This window comes from Emys orbicularis, chromosome 1 (genome assembly GCF_028017835.1).
Source record: "Emys orbicularis isolate rEmyOrb1 chromosome 1, rEmyOrb1.hap1, whole genome shotgun sequence".
Taxonomy (NCBI): domain Eukaryota; kingdom Metazoa; phylum Chordata; order Testudines; family Emydidae; genus Emys; species Emys orbicularis.
This window is the reverse complement of record NC_088683.1, coordinates 19686962-19713433: the sequence shown is the minus strand read 5'-3', so window position 1 is coordinate 19713433 and position 26472 is coordinate 19686962. Positions and strand designations below refer to the sequence as shown.

General features: G+C 43.7%; 1 protein-coding gene across 1 annotated transcript in view; it reads right to left on the bottom strand.

The window, feature by feature from the left end:
• The window catches only part of ELAPOR2 (endosome-lysosome associated apoptosis and autophagy regulator family member 2), a 157636-nt gene that overhangs the window by 33644 nt on the left and 97520 nt on the right, over nt 1–26472 (bottom strand). Inside the window, exons 3-8 of the mRNA XM_065414384.1 lie at nt 21555–21750; nt 20399–20546; nt 16146–16232; nt 12778–12883; nt 11788–11940; nt 8785–8873 (exon numbers count right to left, since the gene is read on the bottom strand). Of these exons, the coding sequence (XP_065270456.1) occupies nt 8785–8873; nt 11788–11940; nt 12778–12883; nt 16146–16232; nt 20399–20546; nt 21555–21750 (779 nt within the window). The remainder of the gene's footprint in view (nt 1–8784; nt 8874–11787; nt 11941–12777; nt 12884–16145; nt 16233–20398; nt 20547–21554; nt 21751–26472) is intronic.

Below are 26472 nucleotides of genomic sequence, written 5' to 3'. Positions count from 1 at the left end.
AACTGGTGACCCGGTAGAGGTTATTATGCCGACCCACTAGGAGTCACTGTAGGTTGCGTGTTTTGTTAGAATTAACTATAACAGATTGGGAAAAAGTAAATACCTCACAACAATCCAAGGGAGCTTTTCTTCCAGAAAGGAGCCGACCTCTAAAGAGTGTCCCTGAAAGCCTGGCTGGTGATCACTCAAAACCGTCTCAGGCCGTGGGTAACTATATCTGGGATGTCCTAAACCTATTGCTTATGTCTGTGTGTGCTTAATATCTAATAAATTGTAGTTTTAGATAAGAGCATGCTTACTTGTATTGATATTTCATGAGACAGAATTGCTGTGTTCCCACTGATTTATTCCTGACATTGCCTGGAGTGAAACAGTGAAATTTGCTTTGGGTTCTGAAAATCCTGGGTAACAGATTTGGCAAGCAAGCCAGCCAGGAGTGGTGGAGAAGAGGGAAGGACTGATACAAGTGGTTTGTTTGTTTTGCAATAGGAGAAGGGGATGGTGGAATAGGGCAGCTCAGATAGTAGGACTGCAGAAGCGTGGGGGTGACAGTGAGTGAGAGAGTAACAGGCTGGAACAGGAAGTGTCTGGATTGAAACAGAAAACAGAGAGTGAGGAATCCCATAGTAGAACTCAGGCTGATCACGGGAAATGTCAGAGCCATGTTGGGAGAGCAGAAGGGAGTAGTGATTGCAATCCATGGGAGTCGTAGCCTAAGTGGGGGGAGATGAGTCAGAGGTGGATCTCTGTGTGACGGGTTGAATCACAGAAACCCCCCTGGGGTTGCCAACTGATGCGCCAAGACTACTTCTGCCCCTGCTTTCCCTGCCAATTTGGAACTCCAGAACCCTGCCTGGTTGTGCCAGACATGCTTGCTGACTAAAAACACAGACCCAGGTCTGAACTATGTCCCACAAACTGCAGGCTTAACTGAAAGCAGCTTAAGTGTTCCTGTCTCCAACACTCAGATGCCCAACTCCCAATGGGGTCCAAATCCCCAATAAATCCGTTTTACCCTGTATAAAGCTTATGCCAGGTAAACTCATAAATTGTTCACCCTCTATAGCGCTGATAGAGAGATATGCACAGCTGTTTACACCCCCCCCCCAATATTAATACATACTCTGGGTTAATTAATAAGTAAAAAGTGATTTTATTAAATACAAAAAGTAGGATTTAAGTGGTTCCAAGTAATGACAGATAGAACCAAGTAAATTACCAAACAAAATAAAATAAAATACGCAAGTCTATGCCTAATACAGTAAGAAAGTGATTACAGATGAAACCTCACCCTCAGAGATGTTCCAGTAAGCTTATTTTACAAACTAGCCTCCTTCTAGTCTGGGTCCAGCTATCACTCACACCCCTGTGGTTACTGTTCTTTGTTCCAGTTTCTTTCAGGGATCCTCTAGGGGTGAAGAGCCCATCTCTTGAGCCAGCTGAAGACAAAATGGAGGGGTCTCCCAAGGCTTTATATAGTTTCTCCTTGTGGGTCTAAGCCCCTCCCTCCACCTGTATAGAATTACAGCTACAAAATGGAGTTTTGGAGTCACATGGGCAAGTCACATGTCCATGCATGACTCAGAACTTTACAGACCAAGCCACATTCCTGGGAAAGCTCAGATGTGGATTGGCATCTCCACATTCATTGTTAGCTTAAGTGTTTCTTGATTGGGCACTTACTGAGAATAGTCTTTTCTCAGGAAGCTGACCAACTGCTTCATTGAGGCTACTTAAAATTAAACCAGTACACCAATATTCATAACTGTGAATACAAAAATGACACATGCATATAAATAGGATGAATATATTCAGTGGATCATAACCTTTACAGAGATATGTTACATGGCATATGTAGCATAAAACATATTCCAGTTATGTCATAGTTACATTCATAAGCATATTTCCATAAAGCATTATGGGGTGCAGTATCACACCCTCCTCCTGAACTTACTGCCAGAGACTTGGGCACTGTCCACGATGGAGGCAGTACATGTAAAATCCCTGTTTGTCTTTGGTCACACTCCCTTTCAGTACCTTTAAACCGTATGATGTCATTCATAGGTGTTCTAGCAAGGTTTGGGATGCCTGGTCCCCTGGTGCCTGAAAACAGATTGGGGTGTAGTATTGCTAACAGAATGCAGACAGAAATATTTGTTAAAGTGTAGGTGTCTTGGCATTTAGCCACCAATGCCATGAGGTGGTGTGCCTCGGTTTCCCCTTCTACACAGCAGCATGAGTCTGTTATGCTTTTGCTGCTGTGCCAAGCTTCCAGCCTGTTTAAAGGTATAAGGTGAAGGGTAACATGATTGTGGGACTGTCTTGTCACGATCCCTAGCATGTACAACAGTTTCTTCCACAAATCAGGTATGTCCCACATCTTTAAAGGGTTTACCACTAGTATTAACTCCTTTGTCTTGACCCATAGATGAAGTAGCAAAAGACACAAGATTAACAGCAAATCTACGGCAGTCAGGCTCTGTGTGATGGTGTACCCCATAAGGCTTCATGGGAATATGCTTATGAATGTATATATGATATAACTGGAATATGTTTTATGCCACATATGTCATGTAACATATCTATGTAAAGGTTATGATCTACTGAACACATTCCTCCTATTTGTATGCATGTATCATTTTTGTACTTGAAGTTAGGAATATTGGTTGTATACTTGCTTGATTTCTAAGCAGCCTTAGTAAAGCATTTGGTCAGCTTCTTGAGAAAGGAATGTGCAAATTAAGTGCCCAATCAAGAACCACTTAAGCCAACAATGAACTCGAAGACACCAATCACATTGGAGCTTTCCCAGGAATTTTTTTTTATATATATATAATTAATGGAGATATCCCATCTCCTAGAACTGGAAGGGACCTTGAAAGGTCATCGAGTCCAGCCCCCTGCCTTCACTAGCAGGACCAAGTACTGATTTTGCCCCAGATCCCCAAGTGGCCCCCTCAAGGATTGAACTCACAACCCTGGTATGTGGCTTGGCTGGTAAAAAATAAAACAATAAAAAAATAAAAATGTAAAATTTTAGAGCCTTCAAATCCACACAGTCCTCCTTGTTCAGCAAATTGCTCAGACAAACAAGTTTGTTTACATTTGCAGGAGATAATGCTGCCCGCTTTGTTTACAATGTCACCTGAAAGTGAGAACAGGCATTCTCATGGCACTGTTGTAGCCAGCGTCGCAAGATATTTACGTGCCAGGTGCACTAAAGATTCATATGTCCCTTCATCTTCAACCACCATGCCAGGGGACATGCGTCCATGCTGAATGGACATGTGATGCATAGACATGTGACTTCCCCATGTGACTCTAAAACTCCATCTTGGAGCTGGACTTTGCATAGGAGAGAGGAGGGGGTCTCCAACCAGAAGTCTACTTAAACCCCCATTTTGTCTTCAGCTGGCTAAAGAAATAGCCTCTCCGCCCCCAAGAATACTTGAAAGAAACTGGAAGAAAAGACAGTAACTACAGGCGGTGTAAGTGATTGCTGGACCCAGACTAGAAGGAGACTAGTCTGTAAAAGGAAGCTTACTGGGTGAGGTTTTTATCTGTATTCAGTTTTCTTAGACATAGACTTGCGTGTTCTATTTTATTTTGCTTGGTAATTCACTTTGTTCTGTCTGCTATTACTTGGAAACACATAAATCCTACTTTCTGTATTTAATAAAATCATTTTTTACTTAATACATACTCTGGGTTAATTAATAATACCCGGGCGGGGGGGCAAACAGCTGTGCATATCTCTCTATCAGTGTTATAGAGGGTGAACAACCTATGAGTTTACCCTGTATAAGCTTTATACAGGGTAAAACAGATTTATTTGGGGTTTGGACCCCATTGGGAGTTGGGCATCTGAGTGTTCTAGACAAGAACACTTCTTAAGTTGCTTTCAGTTAAGTCTGCAGCTTTGGGGCACGTGGTTCAGACCCTGGGTCTGCGTTGGAGCAGACTGGCATGTCTGGCTCAACAAGACAGGGTGCTGGAGTCCCAGGCTGGCAGGGAAAGCAGGGGAAGAAGTAGTCTTGGCACATCAGTTGGCAGTCCCAAGGGGGTTTCTGTGATCCAACCCATTACACTCTGTTCACACAATTTGTCTTGTTTAGTGTCCATTACCTTTTTCACTTCCTTTGTGAACCATGATAGGTGCCCTGATGTAGATTCTTCTGCCTCTTTGGAGAAGGCTTTTAATTCAGGCATGTGTTTGAGGCTTTGGCAAGGGTGTACTGCAACCATGCTTGCCCTCAGCCCCTCCCTCTGGAATTTTTCTGGGCTGGACCCCACTCCCTTGTGAAGCTTTACCCTTAGCTAAGGGTGCAAGGACTTTGTAACCTCCCACCAGTTCTAATTCTGCCATTTTCCCTGGCAACAAATCCTTGTTCTGGATCAGGTCCCTCCTGACCACAGAAACCTCAGCCCCCGTATCTCTCAATCCAACACGTAATTTACCATTAAGATTAACAGCATGCATATGCTCACTGCTTGGTTGGGTAGGAGTAACCTTTAGAAATCCTGTGTGGAAAGAGGCAGCAGCCGGGCTCTGAGAAGCAGCAGCTTCATGTGTTACCTGCTGCCTGTTCCCTCTTAGCCAAGGACAGTTATTCCCCAATGATAGCACCTTTTGGACTCCTCTGCTTGTACAGGAGATTTGTGACGAGTAATAGGGGAATGGGGAGGCAAACTCCCAGCCTCCTTTTTCCCAGGGGTAAAACGGTGATTTTGCTTTCCCCCAACCCTGTACCCCTCTGCCAGTGGTTTATGTTTAATTGCAGTTTGTCCTTGCTCATTAGGAGTCTGCAAACACAGCTAATTCACCCACTGCATTCACCTTTTTGTCCCACAAATATGGTTTTACATCATCATTGCACATATTCAGGAATTGTTCCCGAGTAACCAAATCACACATTCCTTCAAAGCTTATAATGCCTTTCCCCCTCACCCACTTATCTACCAAATCTCTCATTTCATTTACATAAGCCACATTACTCAATCCAGATCCCCTCTTAAGACTCCTGAATTTAACCCTGGGGGAGGGGGAGGAGGAGGGAGGCATGCCCCACAGTTTGAAAACTAATGCATTAGGCATTGGATTAGGCCCAAAAAGATGCAATAGCTCAAGAGAAGAAAAGTAGATAGGTTCCAAAGTGGAAAAATATACACAGGCCTCAATTTGGCAGCATTTTAAATTATAGGCACCGATTTCATGTACGTCTCTCTTTACCTCTCTGGAGAGGACTGTCACAATAGAAGATAACTGCCACGTAGTAATAGGGGAAATCCAAGGTAAATATGCAGCCCTTTTTGTGTTCTAAGCTGCAGTGCAGTTGACATGGCCTTATGGACTTATTGTTATTTCTGGAGCAGGTATGCATGTCATTTAAAATAAAATACTACTACTACTAATAGCTCTTGTATAAAGACTCCATGCAATTGGGTAAACATTACACCCACAAGTAATCCCATTGAACTCAATGTGCATACGAACTTAGCCAATCGGGTTGGGATTTTCAAAGGAGAAAGTCAATGAAACCCAAAGGGAATTGGGTGGCTAAATCCCTTAGGCCCCTTTGAAAACCTCAAGCTCATGGAAAGACTTCCATTAACTTCAACAGGCTTTGGAGCATTCCCTTAGGACAGTGGTTCTCAACCAGGGGTAAGCAGAGGTCTTCCAGGGGGTATATCAACTCATCTAGATATTTGCCAAGTTTTACAACAAGCTACATAAAAAGCACTAGCGAAGTCAGTACAAACCAAAATTTCATACAGACAATGACTTTTTTATACTGCTCTATACCCTGAAATGTAATTGTGATGAGTTCATTTGATAGTAGTTTGAGGGAAAGGTTATCAAGAAGGCAGGAATGGTGGACTCGGAGGTTGGCGTTGGGAGGCTAATCAAAGCAAGTGAGCCTTGAGGAGGGACTTGAATTTCACAGATCAATTACAGTGCAATCTGTAGGAGACTACAATTACAGCCTGCTACCTTGAGTGTAGGGGTAAATGCTATTAATTTACTAAGTCATTAGAAAGAGGTTACTTTTGAATGAAAGGTTCACTCTGGGAGCCAGTGCTCTTCAGAACAGTTGCTTTCATATTATCATGAAGCAATTTTAGGACATCCAATCTTAGAGAGTACAGTCCAGAGGGCACGGCGATTCACGGAATCAAAGGCTTTAGTTAGATCAATAAAAGCCATGTACAGTGGTCGGTTTTGCTCCCGACACTTTTCTTGCATCTGCCGTGCTGTGAAGATCATATCCACAGTTCCATGACATGGTCGGAAACCACTTTGTGACTCCGGTAAAATTTCTTCTGATGGGGCAGAAGGCGGGTTGCAAGGATCCATGCCAGAACTTTGCCTGCAATGGCAAGGAGGGAGATATCACAATAATTTTCACAATCCACTTTATCCCCTTTCTTGAAGAGGGTGATAATCAGGGCATCCCTCATTTCACTGGGCATCTCCTCCTTTATCCAGATTTTAAGGATAAGCATGTAAAACTGCTGAATTGGCTCTGGTCCACCATCTTTAAAGATTTCAGCGGGGATCCCATCTAGACCTGCTGCCTTGTTGTTCTTCATCTGCTTGGTGACATTGCGTACCTGTTCTGAGCAGCACTGGCTCCCAGATTGAACCTTTCAAAGTACAAACAGGAGTCAAACAGGGCTGTATCATCGCTCCAACCATGTTTGCAGTTTTTATTGCCGTCATTCTTTATCTAACTGCTGGGAAATTTACAGCTGGCATTGAAATCATTTACAGAATGGATGAAAAGCTGTTCAGGCTTAGCAGGCTGAAAGCCAAAAGTAAGATTTCCACAACATCTACTGTGGAACTTCAGTATGCTGATGACAACGCAATCTTTGCCCACTCTGAGAAACATCTTCAAACTATCTTGAATGTGTTTGCCGATGCTTACGCGTGTCTTGGTTTCACTCTTAATATCAAGAAGACTAAAGTGCTCTATCAGCCCTCTCCAAATGAGATATTACATGCTCCAGCTATCAAAATCAATGGAGTGGCACTGGAGAATGTCGATCATTTCCTCTACCTTGGACGTCATCTTTCATCCAAGGCAGATATTAATGCAGAAATTCAGCATCGCCTGAGCTGTGCCAGTGTAGCTTTTTCTCGTTTATGGCACAGGGTTTTTGAAGATCACGACATTCGAACAGACACCAAGCTTCTTGTTTATCAAGCCGTTATTCTCCCAACACTGTTGCATGGGTCCGAAACTTGGACAACCTATAGACACCACTTGAAACTCCTTGAGAGGCACTATCAATGCTGCCTTTGTAAGATTCTGAAGATCAAATGGGAAGACAGGAATAGGCAAAGCCCCCCAGTATCGAAGTAATGATCACCCATCAGCAATTCCACTGGACTGGTCACATTGTCCGGATGCCAGACCATCGCCTCCCCAAACAGGTCCTGTTCTCTCAGCTGAAAGAAGGGTACCGTAACGTGTGTGGACAATGGAAGTGTTATAAGGACTTGGAGGATAACCTAAAAAAGTGTAATATTGACATTGACACTTGGGAGACACTTGCCCAGGATCGCTTAAAATGGAGTGAAGTCCTATGTGATGGTCCCCTGCATTTTGAACTTGCTCGCCAACAAGCTGAAGAGGACAAGAGGTGCAGGAGGAAGGAGAGACTGGCTTCCAGTCATGGTCAGCAGCCTCCTGCTGAGCCTGAAAACATCTGCCCTCATTGTAATAGAGCTTGTGGCTCAAGGATTGGCCTTATTAGCCACCTGAGGACCCATAACGCCCATGGAAGATGATCATACTCGGTAACGAGTGATCGCCCATCATCATCATCATCATCAGAAAGAGGTTGCAGAGTACAAGTACTATGTGGCTTGAAGTGTGTGTGTGATAAGTCAAGGTTACACATGCTGCCATGTTCTGAAAGTGATTTTTATTAAAGCAGGTGCAGGTACAAAGAGGGGTATAATCAACAGCCAACCTTAAACTGAAAGGCTCCATCTTGTTAGCAGGTGTTGCTCCAGTTGAGCATCGATTAAGTGGATTTTGACGACTTGCTGAGGCAGGTCACTTGCTACCTCCTCCCCTGGATCTAAGGGAGGTGGAAGGGCCTCTTGGGGTCAGAGGATCTAGGGTTTGGGCAAAGTAGTTCTGAAGGATCAACTCTCAGATCAGACAAGTTTCTGCAAGAGCTGCAGGGGAAAATGCTGCAATGAGCAGCTGCTTCAACCTCTAAATCCAACCTACAATCCCACAGAGCTTTGGCAAAGGCGTTCCCATGAGACTAGGGGAGAGGGGAATGAGAATAAAGCCACAAAACTGGCACATTCCTAATGCAGCTCACCTTCTAATAGACCCAGTAGATCTGGTTGCCCCTGGCTTAAACTATCTAGCTCTAGTCAATGAATCCTCAAGATGCTCCTATGAGGCACGTATATGTTGTTATTTCTATCAAGGCCCTGATTTTGCAAACGTCTATGCTCAGAGGTCATCCCAATGACCCAGTCAGACTGATCACACATGCAAGTGTTTACAAGATTAGGCTCTTCCATACCACGATGATAGATGTCTTAGAAAAACCTAAGAGCAATGGACATTTACAGATGGATAAACTGATAAGAGAGGGTGGTTAAGGGACTTGCCCGAGGCCACTAAGAGAGTCAGTGCTGGAAGCAGGAAAAGAATTCAGAAATTCAGGGCTCCCTGTCCTGTGTTCAGGCCACTAGATCACGAATGGCTCAATGAACTGGCGAATAATATGAATCTGAGTGAACACTTGACTTACCTTTCCTTCCTTATCACACAGTGTATGGATCTGGAAAAAGTCTTTGTTCGTACAAGGAGGACGCTCTGTACATTGGCTGGATCCTTCATCTGAAAAGGAAGGATGAGAAACAGAGTGGTAAAGGATTTCCAAAGGGCTGAAAATTGAGGTATCCAGCCGGACTGCAAGATGGGACAGGAAAAATGCTAATTCAGGAACAAAAATACATTCACTGGGATTTTCAAAGGAGCCTATGAGAATCAGGCACCCCACTCCCACTGAAATCCAGCGGGTTCCTTTGACAAGCTCAGGCATTACTTGTACTGGCCGATACTCTGCTTTGGCACGGACTGAGACAGCCGTACAGTCAGACCGGCACCTAACCCTTTTTCTCTGCGATAACAGTAAACCCCAATTTGCATCAATCATGTAAGCACTGTGATCAAATTCTTATCTGATAATAAATGAAAACTGACTTGTCTGTCCCTTCAGAAACGTTTTACTTTGCTGGGGCCCGGACTTACTCCCACTGAAGTCAATTGCAAAATTCCCATTAACTTCAATGCGAGCAGACAAGTCCCTAATCAGTGTCCATACTAATGTTAGCAGTTAAAGTGATAGGAGACATTTCTGGAAGATAATCAGTTCTCTATACAAAACGTTAATCTATAAGAAAAAGAACTGTAGACGCTAATTAGTCTGCAAGAGCATCGAAGCAAATGGGCAGTATTTGAGATAACATCACAGTACTGTGTATGTGCATGCATCAAATATGCTACTTATACACAGTATATGCAACAGACTATTTGACTTCACTTTCATGGCCTATCCCCATGCTACCTATCATTTCTCATATGCTCACAATGATGAGGCCTCAGCTAGAGTACTCTGTCCAATTCTGGGTGCCACACTTAAGGAAAGATGTGGACAAATTGGCGAATCCAGAGGATTCTGATACCAGTCTTCAAATATGTTAAGGGCTATTACAGGGATCGGCAACCTTTGGCATATGGCCCACCAGAGTAAGCCCCCTGGCGGGCTGGGCCAGTTTGTTTACCTGTCGCGTCCGCAGGTTCGGCCGATGGTGGCTCCCACTGGCCGCGGTTCGCAGCTCCAGGCCAATGGGGGCTGCGGGAAGCGGCGGCCAGAACATCCTTTGGCCTGCGCTGCTTCCCGCAGCCCCCATTGGCCTGGAGCGGCGAACCACAGCCAGTGGGAGCCGCCATTGGCCGAACCTGTGGATGCAGCAGGTAAACAAACCGGCCTGGCCTGCCAGGGGGCTTACCCTGGTGGGCCGCCTGCCAAAGGTTGCCGATCCCTGGGCTATTATAAAGAGGATGATGATTCATTGTTCCCGAATCCACTGAAGGTAAGAGGAGAAGAAATTGGCTTAACCTGCAGCAAGGGAGATTTGGGTTAGATATTAGGTAAAACTGTCTAACTCTAAGGGTAGTTAAGCCCTGGAACAGGCTTCCAAGGGAGGTTGTGGAATCCCCATCACTGAAGGTTTTTAAGAACAGGTTGGATAAACACCTATCAGGGATGGTCTAGGGTATATTTGGTCCTGCCTCAGCTCAGAGGTTGGACTGGGTGACTTCCCAAGATCCCTTCCAGCCCTTCAATTCTATGCCGACTTCTGCCTCCACTCTGCCAAGGGGGCCAGCCTCCACTGCCCACTTGCTAGATTTTCAAATAACACCTTCATGTTATCTAAAATACCGCCCACTCCTCCCGTGCTGCCCTTCACGCCTGGAAAGAGCTCCCTGTAATCATGTGCAAAGCTACCTTATTGGTCTCTATAAAACTCTCCTTTGCCATGGTGCCTACAAAAAGCTTGACAACAGTTAGGCTGCTCACCGGCTGAGATCATTATCTACTATTTTGATCAGTATTGTCTCATTGTTTCCTTGTGATCCCCAGTCTGTCTGTCTGCATCCGCCTGTCGTCTCTTGTCTTATACTTCGAATGCGAGTGCTTTGGGGCACAGACTGTCCTTTTGTTCTGTGTTTGTACAGCACCTAGCACAGTGGGGTCCTGGTCCGTGACTGGGGCACATACGTGGTATGGCAATACAATTCATAATAATAAGCACAGAAACCCCATGTGGCTGGGATCCTGGTGGGGAATCGGGGAAGGGGTTTGTCACAATCCATAATTGGACCAGCTCCAACCCAAGTAATGCCTGTCCATACACTATGTCCCCAAACTCCCCAGAAAATGGGCCCTCTCCCAGCTGTATAGTCCCCCTGCCCCCTTTCCCCATCTCTGAAGTAGTTATGGAGGAGACTGATCAGTGGTTACACTGCTCCGAGGCCCTGAGTGAGGAAAGTACTTAAGCACATGCTTAATTCTAACCACATGAGTAGGCACATAGGCTTCAAAGGGACTACTCACATGCCTAAAGTTAAGCGTGTGCTTAAGTGCAATGGAGCTATGTCACGGATGAATGTGGTCCATTTTACTTAGTGGTTTCTAGTTGCTATCATGGTAAGGAAACAGAGGAGCTTCGAAGGCTATCACATGTCCAGTCTGCAGCCAAACCACCATGTGCTCTGATCCAGTCAGATCTCCCAATGCAAGGAGGGGTCGACCAGGTGACTGTTTGAATAAGAAATCTCCAGGAAACACTCAGGTGCCGAAGGAAGCAGTTGGGAGCTGCCAGTGAATCAGTACTGAACCAATGCCTCAGATTAGCTTGGGGGTTACCATAATTTGGAGGAAATCTAAAACCAGGGCCATTGAAGATCTCATGGTGCTTTCTGTTAGAGCATGGGAGTTATAAAGTACCCTGGCCAAATTCCAGTGTGAGCCATTATAAATTGCAAACATAAATTCCCTCTGCAGTTTCAGATCGGCACCATATTAACCTTCTTTTTGTGTCCCAATCTCTTCTGACGACTTTTCAGTGGTGGGCGAAGTGATTCCTGTGTATGTATGTACAGAGCTCCATAAAAGTACGCAGAGCTGATAATAATACTGAAGCAGACGCATATTCATGTATTCTTTTTGGCTTATGCCCTGTACCTGCATAATGTGTTTCTTCGCTACAGTTGGTACATTCCTTAGCTCCTTTCTCTGAGTAGGTATTTCTGGGACACACCTGGCAATTGGAAGACCCTGGCTTATCACTGAATGTACCAGGTTTGCATGGAAAGCATTCAGATGTATATGCAACTCCTGTAAAGCAAAGCACAGGTTAAGCACATAAATAGGCACAAAAATAGAGAGCAGCAGTACCTGCAGCTCCCGCCTACACAGTTGTTTTGGGGAAAACAGACACTGTATAAGACCACTGAACAGTCACAAACAGTCATTGCTAGTTTGAGTCCGTCGGGCTTTGCTAACGGAGACTCTGGTTCTGCAGTCCTTACCCAGGCCAAACTCCCATTCCCTTCAACGAGAGTTTGACCTGGATGAGCATTACATTATATGAAACTAAGGGCTTATCTATACTTGGAAATATACCAACATAGCTATTCTGGAATATTAGAGTAAATTTCCAAGTCCTGAGTGTTTTATAATGTAATGGACTATTTTAGAATAATAATTCTGTAACAGTTATTCAATATTAGTCTCCACTCTGATTCTGAAATAGCTATTTTGGTACATTTCCAAGTGTAGACAGGCCCAGTTGTAATAAAGGTCTGCTATGCTGTGCTGTTGCAGACAGCCTGAGGGTTTTTTTTTTCTTCTACAATTCCAATCTTCCCCAGCAGGCGTCACCATTTACTAATTAATTCCATGTATCATATTTCTCAGGACACCAGTGGACTAAATATTTTCCTAGAGATTTGGAAAAGTAAAAAAGAATGCATGGAATAATTACTTTAAATAAGGCTAAGAAAGAAAGAAAGAAAGAAAGAAAGAAAGAGTTTACTGCGATTATGATGTCAATTTTTTTCTCCAAAAACAACGTATCTGTCCTTAAAGACAGTGGCTGGAATAAAACATCAATTATTATTGCAATGTACAGTAGACAGTTTAGTTATTAGCTGATGGTAGGATATTCCATACCTTCAATTGTTATGTTTTTCACCAGAACAGGTTTCACCACTTTAGAACCCATAAGAATCCCTGTTGTTCTCCAGTATAATATATTAGTCCCTGGTTTCAAAGCTACCTGCAACAACAAAAGAATGATACTTTGCATCAGCATCTTTCGATCTACCACCTGCTTGACGTTGTTCTTTTATCTCCTAGTACATGTCACTCATTTCAGTGACTCATTTTCCTCACATCCTTGGAGCATTTGGGGATTCTGCGGGTCAACTGTTTTGTAAGCCATGGGCTGTAGGAGGCACAGATAGATAAGGAGGATGCAGAAGTGCCCTCTTTATGGAGGGCAGATGCAGGTATTATGGAGACAGGGAGGCTCAGACACCTCCCTTGAAGAGGTGCACTGCAAGTCCCCCTGAGCCAACAGAAAGCAGTGGGGGCGGGGCGGGGCGGGGGTGGGGGGGCGGGGAAGAGTCATGTCCCATCCAGCCAACCCACAGCCGCAGGTGCCCAGCACACCAGGAGTGGATAGCATTCCCCTGGTGCTCATGCTCCGTCATTTTAAACTCTATTCTGTTCCGGATCTAGGATCTTAATCAATCAGTTTTTTTTTTAAAGCCACACAATTCACCTTTTAAAAAACAGGGTCCAGTATTTTAACAAGCCATACTTTTACGTATGCTATATGGGTTGGGATTTTCAAAAGTGCTCAGCGTTGGCCTATCTCTGCTCCCATTTACCAAGGACTTGATGGCACTAGAAAGTTGTGCCATTTTAACTATATCAGTACAGTAAAAGCAGTACCACCCCTTAACCCTCCCACCCCCCAGTGTGGATGAAGTAATAAAGGTGCTTTGTATTGATATAGTTATTCCCTATGGGAAAGAGAATAAGCTACACCAGGATACAGCACTTGTATACCAGCATAACTGCAGCCACACAAGGGCTGTACTGGTATAACTATCTCGATACAAAATTCACCCTCCTAACCGACATAGTTAGACGGGTACCATTTTCAAGTGCAGAACAGGCCCAAGCAGGGCTAGGGTTAGGTTAACACTAAGCACTTTTCAAAACCTCATGCTTTGTGTTTGCTCAAGGTGAGGAATTATAAAGGAGCTACTGAGCGAAGAGCCAGTGCCAGTGCTAGCCCATTGGAGGCCCTAAGCAGGAATATTTTGTCTCCCTCCCCCCGCCCCCCCGCCTCCCACAACAATACTAAAACAGGCAAGTACTTATAATAAAAAAGTGAATAGCCCCCCCCACCACCACCACCACCCCTCTTGAGCTGCTTGGGGCCCTAAGCAATTGCTTAGTTTGCTTATGCCTTGCACCGGCTCTGCAAACTGCCCAGCCAGGCTCACAGACAGGTAAACTAAAAACTGCATTCTTGTTACAGTCTAAGCAGAAAGCACTCCAGAGTAAAATCCACCAGTGGGAGGCCTTGTCTACATTAGAAAGGGTTTGCCGCTGGTGGAGCTATACCAGCAAACCCTCTTAGTGGAGACGCAGCTTATACTGGCAAAAAGAACAGCTTATACCAGTCCCCTGAACAAAAGGACTTTTTGGTGTCTACTCTGGGGCTTTTGCCATCATAGCTATGTCAATCAGGGATGTGATTTTTTTCACCCTCCTAAACCCATATAGCTATGCCAGCAAAACTTTTTGGGTAGCCGAAGCCTCAGTCTGGGGGCTAATGAGGGATGAAATTTGTTCACCACAAATAAACTCAGGGCTAGTTTACGTGCTCTGGGCACTGACTGAACACAACTCATGTAGAAACCAATTTAGTTAAATGAGTGGGGGCCCCCTATTGGGGACCTCCAATCTGATTTAAGAGGAGCTGCATATGGAGCGGTTGCACCAATTCAACTAAACTGTGTGACACAGGGCCAGAAAGGGTTACACAACTAGCAGGCTAATTGACCCAGATTCAACCTTTAGAGACATATTAGTAGATAATGTTTGTGGTTTTGTGTGTTTACATATATATTGTTAAAGGTTAACAATGTAACCAGACAATTCCTGTCTGTCGCTGTATTCTGTTAATTCAGAGATCAAAAGGAGATATTAACATTTAAATGAACTGTGAATGTAGGGATATCACTCTCTTGATTTCTCTTTGAAGTATACAGCAAATCACCTGCAAATGGTGGGAGATAGGCAATTGCCTTAAGTTAATCCATGTAGCTAATTACCGGTGATGTTTAGGAAATAGGAGGTTTCTTAAAAGACACTATTGGTCACCCAAGAACTGCATGCAGTCAAGAGGCTGCCCGGAAAAATGTATAAAGGGCTTTTGGGACCCTGATCCTTTCATCTCATATCCGCTCATGCTTTGTCAGGGGAAGTTTGAGCCACAAGATTGAGATCTCCAGTTTCATTCTGGGATACCCTGATATTAAACATTGGACTGAACCTATGAACTAATTATGAAAGAACTCTTTGCAACTCTAAAGCTCACCATCTCTGCTACGAAACTGACCTAAGAACTATATTCATGTCTGTATGTATAATGAGTTTTTAACCAATACTCTCTCTTTTCTTTTTTAAATAAATTTAAGTTTAGTTAATAAGAATTGGCTGTAAACGTGTATTTGGGTAAGATCTGAAATATTAATTAACTTGGTGGGTAATGTGTCCGATCCTTTGGGATTGGTAGAACTTCTTCATATGATGAACAAGATTTTCAACAATCCTCATCCTATTTGACATGGCTGTCTGGGAGGAAGGCCCAGGCTGGGTTGCTTTAAGGGGACTGTGTTTTTGGCTTCTGGGTAACCAGTAAGGTATTGTAGAAGCTGTTTTGTTGCTGGCTTGGTAAATCTAAGTATTTGGGGATTGTCTGCCCCATTCTTTGCAGTTCTCCCTAATTGAGCAATCTCAGCCTGGCACCCCTGGGAACCCGGTCACAGCTGGTTTTCAAACTGCTGAGAAAAATCAGTGCAGTCCAGCCCCTAGAAATGCACTTGAAATTAAAAGGCCAAATCCTATCCTCAAATGTGCACACAACGCCCGTGGACTGCAGTGTCATTTACATGGCAGGGAACAATCTTTGGTGCAAGTGAATGAGCAAGCGTTTTGGAAGATATGGATCACAATGAATGGGAGCGCCCTGTGGAATTTGGATTCCCATATATCTACTTGATTTCTTAAGGAGCCTGATTCAGTGAAGTCAGTGGGAAGGCCTGCATAGACTTGAACAGGCTTTGGATCAGGCCCTTAAAGCACACATCAGCTTAGAGCACACATCTCTTGCTCCTGAGAGAAGCTGCGCTCCTTTCACAGCCACTGAATTCACAGGATGTGGCTCTCTCTCGCTCACAAGAATCAATGTTAATTTATAAAGAAAAGGAAAGCTCTGTGGAGTGATACTTAGCACTTACGGAATGAGAGCCCCATTCGCCGTTGTCTGTTAATTTCACCCATTTGTCGGCCGTGGAGTCCATCTCTTTGCACTGATCATTTTGAATCTGTCAATTAAAAACAGTGGCCACAATCAGACATCTGGTTAACTGTCTCGGTCAGGACACACCGCAGAAGGATGCCTATAGACTAAAGGCTGTGTGATTCTGCTGTCTGTCCCCATCTCACAGCATTCAGGACAGAGGCTGTGTTACTTGTTGCAAAGGACATCCGGAAAACACATGCAAAATCACTAGCAGTCTAAGAGAGGGCTTCCAAATATAGTGCTAAATTCCCCTCTCTGCCTGAGGAGAAGGGATTGGAACAGGGATGGGCCACCTCTCAGCTGAGTGCCTTAGCCACTGAGCTAAAAGTATGGAAGAGGATCTCCTCCTCATGCTGCTGCTTTGTGTAGACGTAGGTGGCCCCTATAGAATCCCCCTATAGCCCAGCTGTTAAAGCACTTATCTGAGAAGCAGCAAATCCCTATTCCAATCCCTTTTCAGGAAAAACAGGATTTGAACCTGGGGTCTCCCACTTCCCCAGGGAATACCCTCTAGAGCACCTCCAGGTGCTGCTATTTTGGGTAGAAATAGGTGGCCTCTGAACATACCTGTCAGATTAGGCTCCATGGGTGAGTTAAGGGGAGGAACACCTATTTTTCCCAGGTTTGTGGATCAAACTGAGGCTTAGGCGGGAGACAAGCATCCAGATGCCTAGAGTGGGGCAGCAGTGCACATGCACAGAGGCACAGACTTGGACACCAAGGGAACTTTTACTGTAAAACAATAGGTGCTGAATGAGTTTAGGCACCAACAGGCGAGGGTGGCAGCTGAGCAGGGGTTTTGCCTAAAACTGGGGGATAGGCGCCTAAGTACCCTTGTGGAGCTGGGCCATTGTCTCTCAGTGCCTCAGTTTCCCATCTTTAAAATGGGGTTAATGGGGCTGCCCTATCTCACAGAGGTGTGGGAAGTTTAAATATGTGAAAAAATTATGAGGCATTTAGATGCCATGGGGGCCATATAAATATCTAAGACAGATAGATTCTATACCTAAACTATAGGGGGATACTGATGTAATGATTGAAAATATTTAATCAACAATGCATTCTGGGGAAAAGTGCATTCTTAAAGGCCTATTACATATGGAGCCCTGAAGTGCAGAGCATCCGGATGAAAATCTAGCTGCCAAGTTACAATTATTTGGTTAATGGCTTTTAAAATGACAGCCTGCTAATTGATACGACTAATGTAAGGAGGTGACCAACCATCAGTGCTATGTTGATCAGAGCAAATAATATGTGGGAAGCAGCTTTCAGACCTAGTGCTCAAATAAACAATGTTTTTGCTCCTCTGCAGGAGAAAATCAATCACTAGTCAGTCAAGAACCACAGGGAGGATCATATTCTGCTACATGCATCTGGCGGTAAAAGCACATTTTGCTGCTTACTTCTTATGAATCAGGCAGGACATATGATAAAAAGCGAAAGAGGTTTAATAATACAGTATGCACTTTCTATTATCAAAGTGCGGTAGATTTTATTCAAGTAACAGCCACAGCAATAAAGGGCCTCAGGCATCAAAATCAAGGTTTTTTTTGTCTTCCTCTCGTATCCCTTACTAAGGATAATGGTGCTTTGCACTTAGATAGAGAGGCTCTCATCCCAGCATCTCAAAATACCGTAAAAACATTAATTAAGGCCTAGCCCTGCTGTGAAATAGCATGACAGTGCTTTGCAGATGGCAATGACTCACCCGCCAGAGACAGCAAGAGAAAGTCGGAGACAGAGGAGATGGACAATTTCCAGCACACTTATTCTGAGCTGCCATCTCTCTCTGTTTTAAGTCCTCATTTGCCCCCTTCTCAACATTCAGCAGCAAATGCAACACTGACACGCAAAGCGAGATAGCTCAGGGTAGAATCTTTCAAAGCACATAAGTGACTTATAGGTCCCACTGAAAATCAATGGGATCTGTGCTCCTAAGTCTTTTTATCATTATTATTTGGATTACCATAGCACGTAGGAGCCATAGTCATGGACCAGGACACCACTGTGCTAGGTGCTGTACAAACACAGAACGAAAAGATGGTCTCTGCCCCAAGGGGCTTAGAATGGCAATGTTTGTCACCATGATAGGCAGTGGTCTCTGTAAGTTGTCAAGTTTGTCAAGTTTTTTGTGGGCGTCACAAGGCGAGTTTTAAAGAGGGATTTGAAGGTGGATAAGGAGGTAGCTCTGTGGATGGTTACAGGAAGCAACTCTCAAGCATGAGAGGAAGCATTGGAGAAAGCACGCAAGGTGCTTGTCTGAAGAAGTACCAAGTGGGCAGTGAAAGCTGCGTGGAGCTCTTTCAAAAATCCCAATCTTAAACCTCAGAAATAGCTCACTTTTCATCCTTCTCTCTGCATGGTAGCGACACAGACCGATCCTTTCCCAAAGATGGAGACCAAGATTTCCAAAAGTGACTAGTGATTTTGAGTTTTGAATGCCCAACTTAAGATACTTTTCAGCAGAAAGCAGGTTCACAGCTCTTTCTGAAAATCAGGTCCCTTGAAGGTGTCTCTCATCAGACACCCAAAAACAGAGGCATCCAAAATCACCAGCCATTTCTGAAACTTTGGGATTAAGCTGCCACCTGTATGACACTGGGATTCTCATTTCCAGAAGGTCGTAAGGACATTCACATGTTTAGAGTCCCACACAACTGTCTGTGTAAACAATGCTGGCCAAACTAGATTATATTTTTCCAAGTTAAAGGGACTTTGGACAAGAATTCATCAGGAATTTTTCAACAATTTTTTTTTGGGGGGGGTCATAAAAGGCCATTCGTTGAAACGGAAACTATTGGCACAGGAGGGTCAGTTTTGATGGATTTCCTGGCTTGAAAACAACATTGAGGAAAAAAGTTTCAAAACTGTTTTGTTTCAACATGTTCAAAACTGACCCATTTTTCTGGTTCTACACAACTTTTCGTTTTGAAATTTCAGCTGATCAGACTAAAGAAAAGGTTAAAGAAAAAGGAGCTAAATTAAAACAAGACATTTGAATTGTTCTGAACCAAAAAAAAAAAAGTTTCAGTTTTTCGGTTTGTGAATATTTTCAAGATTCTGACTTTTCGTCCTGATTTGAGACGGGACAAAATTTCGATCTCTAGAAAGCATTCACGGGATGGGAAAACCATTTCTCACCAGCTCTACTCTAGACCCAAACTTAAGAGCCTTCCTCATGCCAGAGCTCCCACTGGAATCTACAGAACTACCTACATGAGTGAACAATACTCACATATGGAAGAACTGTAGGATCAGACATATTATCAAGGCCCAGGAATGTTTTCATGACATTCAAAAGAAACATGAAAAAATGGATTCTGTGAGAATTTAAACATTCCCATGTGGTTCTAGGAACCCAAACGTCCTGGCATTCAGTGGCATGACATGGCATTCTTAATCAGGCATGCAATTCTACACTTGCACACAAAATGATGTCCTCCATGAGGCGTGACCTCACATGTACAGTGCATGCATGGTCACATTGTGTGGAGGGCTTCACAAAATGGCATTCTCCATGCGGTATGATCTCACACGTAGGATGCGTGTGAGGTCACACTGTCTGGAGGCTGTCAATTTGTAGAACAGTGTGACCTCACGCACCATACATGCAAGGTCACGCCACATGGAGGACACCATTCTGTAGAACAAAATGGTGTCCACCACACAGCGTGACCTTGCACGCACCACACATACAGTGTGACCTGGCACATGTGGGGCCATTTTGTTATAAAATATTATGTCCTCCATGTGCATTCAGAGGTCAGACGGAATCATCCCATGGGCATAGCTGGTCCTGGGACATGCAATGCATGCCTTGCATACACAGATGGCATGTCACTGATAGCACTGTGCAAACTGTAGACAACATAGCTATGAAAGTGACTAGAAATTAAGGTGACTTTCAATGGGTTTTGTGCTCCTACCTCCCTTAGGCACTTATGAAAAACCTACCGTACAGTGAAAGCAACCAGTTTAGGCTTGTTGTCAAAGCTGAATGAAATGCAAAAAGTGGACAGGCAGCAAAAATGGTAGAGGGGAAATGAGATTTTTAAAATTTGTTCAGATTTAATAAGCTAAAGAGACAATAACTTGGATGAGGAGAAAACTAAACTGATTCAAAAATAGGTCTTTATCTGGAACACATCTCTTTACTTTGAGGTTAGATTCAGTGTATAAAAGCCTTACAAAAAACTCAAAGAAGATGTTATTGTCAATATACTGGTATTCAAAGAAGACAAATCCAGATTTCTTCAGATGTACAGCATAGATTAGAGAAACAGTGCAGTCATCTCTGTTGGACTCTATGTAATTCCCACGAGGAGTCCACGAAGAGCTGGATAAAGATAAACAAAACAAGGCTTATTTTAGATCACAGGAACCCTGAAGACATTTATAACATTCCTATTTTAAAATATATTGCTCAGTAAAGGACACAGTACCCCACTGTAGCTAGATTCACTCCCCAACCCTTTCACATCGGTTTCCCACATATTTTTCACACAAAGGATTATGAGCTCTGTCAAAACTTACCTTTTTGCACATCAAAATTGTGAATGGGGCAAACGTATGTTGTTTCCTGGAAACTTCTAATGCATCCCAATCAGGAAGGCTTGTCTAGGATACAGAGGGCCATATCCTTAAGAACAGCCCTTCTGCAATCAGCACAGATCATGCCGGGTGTAAACATAATTTTAAGCTACCTTTACTCCTCCTTGATCCCAGAGCTACTCAGGCACAAGTTAAAGCAGTTCAGGGCTGTTCCAAGTTTCACTGGCTGCTAATGATATCCAGGAGGCCATTATGACAGCAGGGGATTGGCTGAAAGTAGTGGCTCGCTAGCCACTCCTGTCATGCTACTCCGCTGGCTCTATGCCACCTGAGGAGTTCTCCAGCACAGAGGAAGGCTCGGGTAGATGATGAAACTAACTTTGTGCCAGTGGACCAGCAGGGTCAAATAGGGCCCATTTTATTTATCCTTTATTCTCAACTATTCAATATCCCTGAAGTGTGCTTCTTGGCAATGTGCAGAGATTGCTTTTATTGCACAATGTATTTTTCTGTACTTACACAGCATAGCGTGTTCAATTGTCCTCTCCGTTAACCAGCTGATGGCATCATCAAACTCCAAGAGCTTTCACTAACACATAACCAGCATTCCATTCTGAGGGGCATAGTCTACCTGTCACTGTTTTCAGTGAACACCACCTACATGTTACTATACTACCAGAGCAGCTGGTTCCCACAGCAAACTATGAGCTTGATCCAAAGCCCACTGAAATCCATGAGAGTCAAACCAACCCCTTCACCAGTGTGGCCACAGACCAGCCCATAAGCCTCTTACTTGTTACAGCTATCTGCTTTATTCTCAGCTGATTCGACAGCAGTGTCCATGAAAGTTGCCACATTGGAGAATCCTGCTGGCAGGTCATCCCATTCATCAAACTTGATCCCACTGCCCAAGGAATATGTCCCCGCGGCACATTTACTGCACATTTGATTCTTCATTTCTAGGTATTCACCAGAAGCACATGAAAAAGCTGTGAAGACAATCATTTACAACTGATTAATTGTAAAGGCAATTAGCAGCATTGGTGAGCTGTCACTAAAGCAACCAGTCACAAAAGTCCCACCCATGAAAATCAGGAACACAATGAATTAGCTCAGAAAACCACTGTAAAAATTGAGGTGCAAATTGACTTCTGTTTTTCACTTAACTGACAGCACTGGAGCCAAATCTTAAATTATGGCTATTGATCATCTTATTTGTCTCCATTAGCAAAGAGGAATTTTTAAAAAAATCTACACCTACAAACTGCATGTGTAGCTAGTCTAAGCAAAAATATGTTTGTTTCACTGTTGTCACATTCTGCCTCATCATCCTCCCAATTCCTTTCACCCTTTCACCCACCTGTTGCATCTTGTGTTGGACTAAGATTGTGAGCTCTTTGGAGCAGCACCTGTCTTTCATTATTGTCTGTACAGCATCCAATATGGTGCATCTTTATCTTTGATAGGGGCCTTTAGGTACTACTGGGATAAAAATAACAGCACTCAAAATAAATTTCAGCTATGTCTAGGGTAAGTACAGTACCTCAGTGTATGGAATAAATGATAGCATAATTTAGTGGTTAGGGTTTCCATTTTTTCCCACCCATGATTCCAAAACCACCAACTTTACCCTTCCACTATCTAGGTACTTTTATGGCCATCATCACTGTAGTGTTCAAACCATTCTCAATTATTAATTAATTTTATCCTCACAACAGTCCTATGAGGAAGGGAAATGTCCCTATTATACAGATGGGTAACTGACACTCAGCGTAAATCAAGTAACTTGCCTAAGGTCACAATGGAAATGGCTGAGCCAGGAATTAAATGCAAGATTCCTGAGTCCCAGTCCAGTGCTCTGTCCACTATTAGACCATCCTTCCACCATCACTTTTTCCTCTCATGATTTAATATCCCAGAATCCTTTTTCAGTGAAAAAATAAATATATGATGTCATTAATAATCTGTTATTGGGTGTTTTTAAGTTAATAGTGCCAATATGGCTAATGTAAGCATGTATAGCTAAATATGGACAATTTGAACATAAGAACGGCCATATTGGGTCAGACCAAAGGTCCATCTAGCCCAGTAACCTGTCTTCTTACAGTGGCCAATGCCAGGTGCTTCAGAGGGAATGAACAGAACAGGTAATCATCAAGGGATCCATCCCCAGTCACCCATTCCCAGCTTCTGGCAAACAGAGGCAGGGACACTTCAGAGCATGGTTTTGCATCCCTGCCCATCCTGGCAAATACCTGTTGATGGACCTACCTCCATGATCATTGTGACACCCTGACACCCCAATATTCACCACTGTCATGTAATTAGGATATGTTTTGTACAAAGTATGTCTTGTGGGGCATCGTTCTAAAAGTCTTGTTCTGCTAGACATTAATATCTCATTGGATTGTATGTGTTATCGTCGTATGTGAATTTATGAAGTTTGGCTATGTATGTGTTACTGAAACATGTTGTGAGGTTGAAAATACCCACAAGCAGATTCTTTCAGGTACAACAATAAAAAGGCCAAACAATGTTAATGGCTTATTGAGGAAATGCACACAAGCACAAGGATTACCCCAGGAACTGTGTACAATAGAAACCTCTCAGAGCTAGCTCTACCCAATGGGAAATGTTTGACGCACGTCACAACATAAGAGCTTTCCAGCAAGTGGGAAGAAGATATAAAAGATATAAGATATAAGATGGGGGGACAATGACATCATGCGGGGACCTCACTCTCCCTGCAACAACACACTTGGAAACACCTGCGGGGCAAGGACTGAACTGTGGGAAGTGATGGTCCCAGGCTAGAAGGATCTTTAGCCGGTATATGAAAACCTGGGAAAGCCAAGACAACTTGTGCCTTAGAAGTCTGCCAGCCAGTTTACCACTCAGGGTGAGAATTTGCTAATTTATATCCTACCTATCTAGTGTGTTAAGCTCAGTTTGCAGTTTTTGTTTATTTACTAAGGTAATCAGCTTTGATATGTTGGCTATCCTTTATAATCACTTAAAATCTACCTCTTGTACTTAATAAACTTGTTTTTGTTCTAAACCCAGTTTGTGTAATTCATAACTGGGGGGGCAAAAAGCTGTGCATCTCTCTCTCCACAGTGAGGGAGAGGGCGAATTTCAATTCGCTCACGCTGTACAGTTCTCGGTGCAGAGCAACACAATACAATTTTGAGTTTACTCTCCAGAGGGAGAGTGGGGGCACTGGGCAATTCCTTAGCTGAAAGCCTTCCCATGCAGTACGGATTTCGTTATCTGTGTCTTTCTGAAGCTGGGTGTGTCCCTACCTGTGTGTGTGCTAGAGAAGTCTTGAGGGTCTGGCTTAGCAGGACAGGGTGAGGGAGCCCAGACTGGTGGAACAAGTGGGCTCAGTGGTACCCCAGTACATCAGGTGGCACCCCAGAAGGGGGGCAACCTGTCACAATCATATCTTATTTGCACGTCATATCTCACATTTTAAATGCCAGGCTCTGTGTGACCAGCTGTGTCATGGGTTTTATATATTATATTAAATACAAAGTAATACATTCTTATTGAAAATATCATGAATTTCGTACTCTGCAATGATATATATTCAATAAAACTAATTACTACCATGATTTATATCTCCACTATTTAAAAATATATAATGAGGCACCATAACCAAGTGGAGGAATTCCCAAGCTCTTCCATGACCCCCAAACGATCCACTTTTGCTTTCTACCATCCCCAAGCCATGCATTCTTTCATGGTGTCAAGGCTGCTTCCCCACTCTGAACTTTAGGGTACAGATGTGGGGGCCTGCATGAAAACTTCTAAGCTTAACTACCAGCTTAGATCTGGTCCGCTGCCACCACTCTCGATGCTAATTCCCTTCCCTGGGTAGCCTTGAGAGACTCTTCACCAATTCCCTGGTGAATACAGATCCAAACCCCTTGGATCTTAAAACAAGGATAAATTAATCATCTCCCCTCCTTCCTCCCACCAACTCCTGGTGGATCAAGCTCCAACCCCCTTGGATCTAAAAACAAGGAAAAATCAATCAGGTTCTTAAAAAGAAGGCTTTTAATTAAAGAAAAAGGTAAAAATCATCTCTGTAAAATCAGGATGGAAAATAACTTTACAGGGTAATCAAACTTAAAGAGCTCAGAGGACCCCACTCTAGCCTTAGGTTCAAAGTACAGCAAAGAGAGATAAACACTCTAGCAAAAGGTACATTTACAAGTTGAGAAAACAAAGATAAACTAACACGCCTTGCCTGGCTGTTTATTTACAAGTTTGAAATATGAGAGACTTGTTTAGAAAGATTTGGAGAACCTGGATTGATGTCTGGTCCCTCTCAGTCCCAAGAGCGAACAACCCCCAAAACAAAGAGCACAAACAAAAGCCTCCCCCCCACCAAGATTTGAAAATATCTTGTCCCCTTATTGGTCCTTTGGGTCAGGTGTCAGCCAGGTTACCTGAGCTTCTTAACCCTTTACAGGTAAAAGGATTTTGGAGTCTCTGGCCAGGAGGGATTTTATAGTACTGTACACAGGAGAGCTGTTACCCTTCCCTTTATAGTTATGACACGCCCCCCAAATCACAGATAGTGTTGGACAGCCGGTTCCACACTAGCTGTGATTTCTTCTTGGAGCTTTAGGAGAAAACAGAGTTAATAAGACACATGCACTTTTAGACATACTACTGATTATATAAAAACTAACAATATGTTTCACATTTCAAGAACAATTTTTAACCAGTTGATTCTGGGAAACTTTCCCGGGAGAGTGCATCAGCCACTTTGTTAGAAGCCCCTGAAAGGTGTTGTATTTTAAAATTAAAATCTTGGAGAGCTAAACTCCACCGAAGAAGTTTTTTGTTATTCCCCTTGGCGGTATGAAGCCACTGTAGCGCAGCATGGTCTGTTTGTAGTTGGAAACGCCGTCCCCAAACATATGGGCGTAGCTTTTCCAGCGCGTAAACAATGACGTAGCATTCCTTTTCGCTGATTGACCAGTGGCTTTCCCTTTCAGACAGTTTCTTGCTGAGAAACACAACAGGATGGAATTCTTGATCCGGTCCTTCCTGCATTAAAACTGCTCCCACGCCCCGCTCGGACGCATTTGTGGTTACTAGGAACGGTTTGTCAAAGTCTGGGGCCCTTAGCACAGGGTCAGACATGAGTGTCGCCTTAAGCTAGTTAAAGGCCTTTTGACACTCATCAGTCCACTGAACTGCATTTGGCTGTTTCTTTCTGGTTAGGTCTGTCAGCGGGGCGGCGATTTGGCTGTAGTGTGGTACAAATCGCCTATAATATCCGGCCAAGCCTAAGAAGGATTGGACCTGTTTTTTTGACTTTGGAACCGGCCACTTTTGGATAGCATCCACTTTGGCCTGTAGGGGATTTATAGTTCCTTGACCCACCTGGTGCCCCAGGTAAGTCACTCTGTTTTGGCCTATTTGACACTTTTTAGCCTTAACAGTTAGTCCTGCCTGCCGGATGCGCTCGAAGACTTTTTCCAGGTGCTCCAGGTGTTCTGTCCATGAATCAGAAAAAATGGCCACATCATCGAGGTAGGCAACTGCAGATTCTCCCAATCCCGCTAGGAGACCATCTACAAGTCTTTGGAAGGTGGCGGGTGCATTTCGCAACCCGAAAGGGAGTACATTGAATTCATACACCCCTGCCTGGGTGACGAAGGCTGACCTTTCCTTAGCGGGTTCATCTAGTGGTA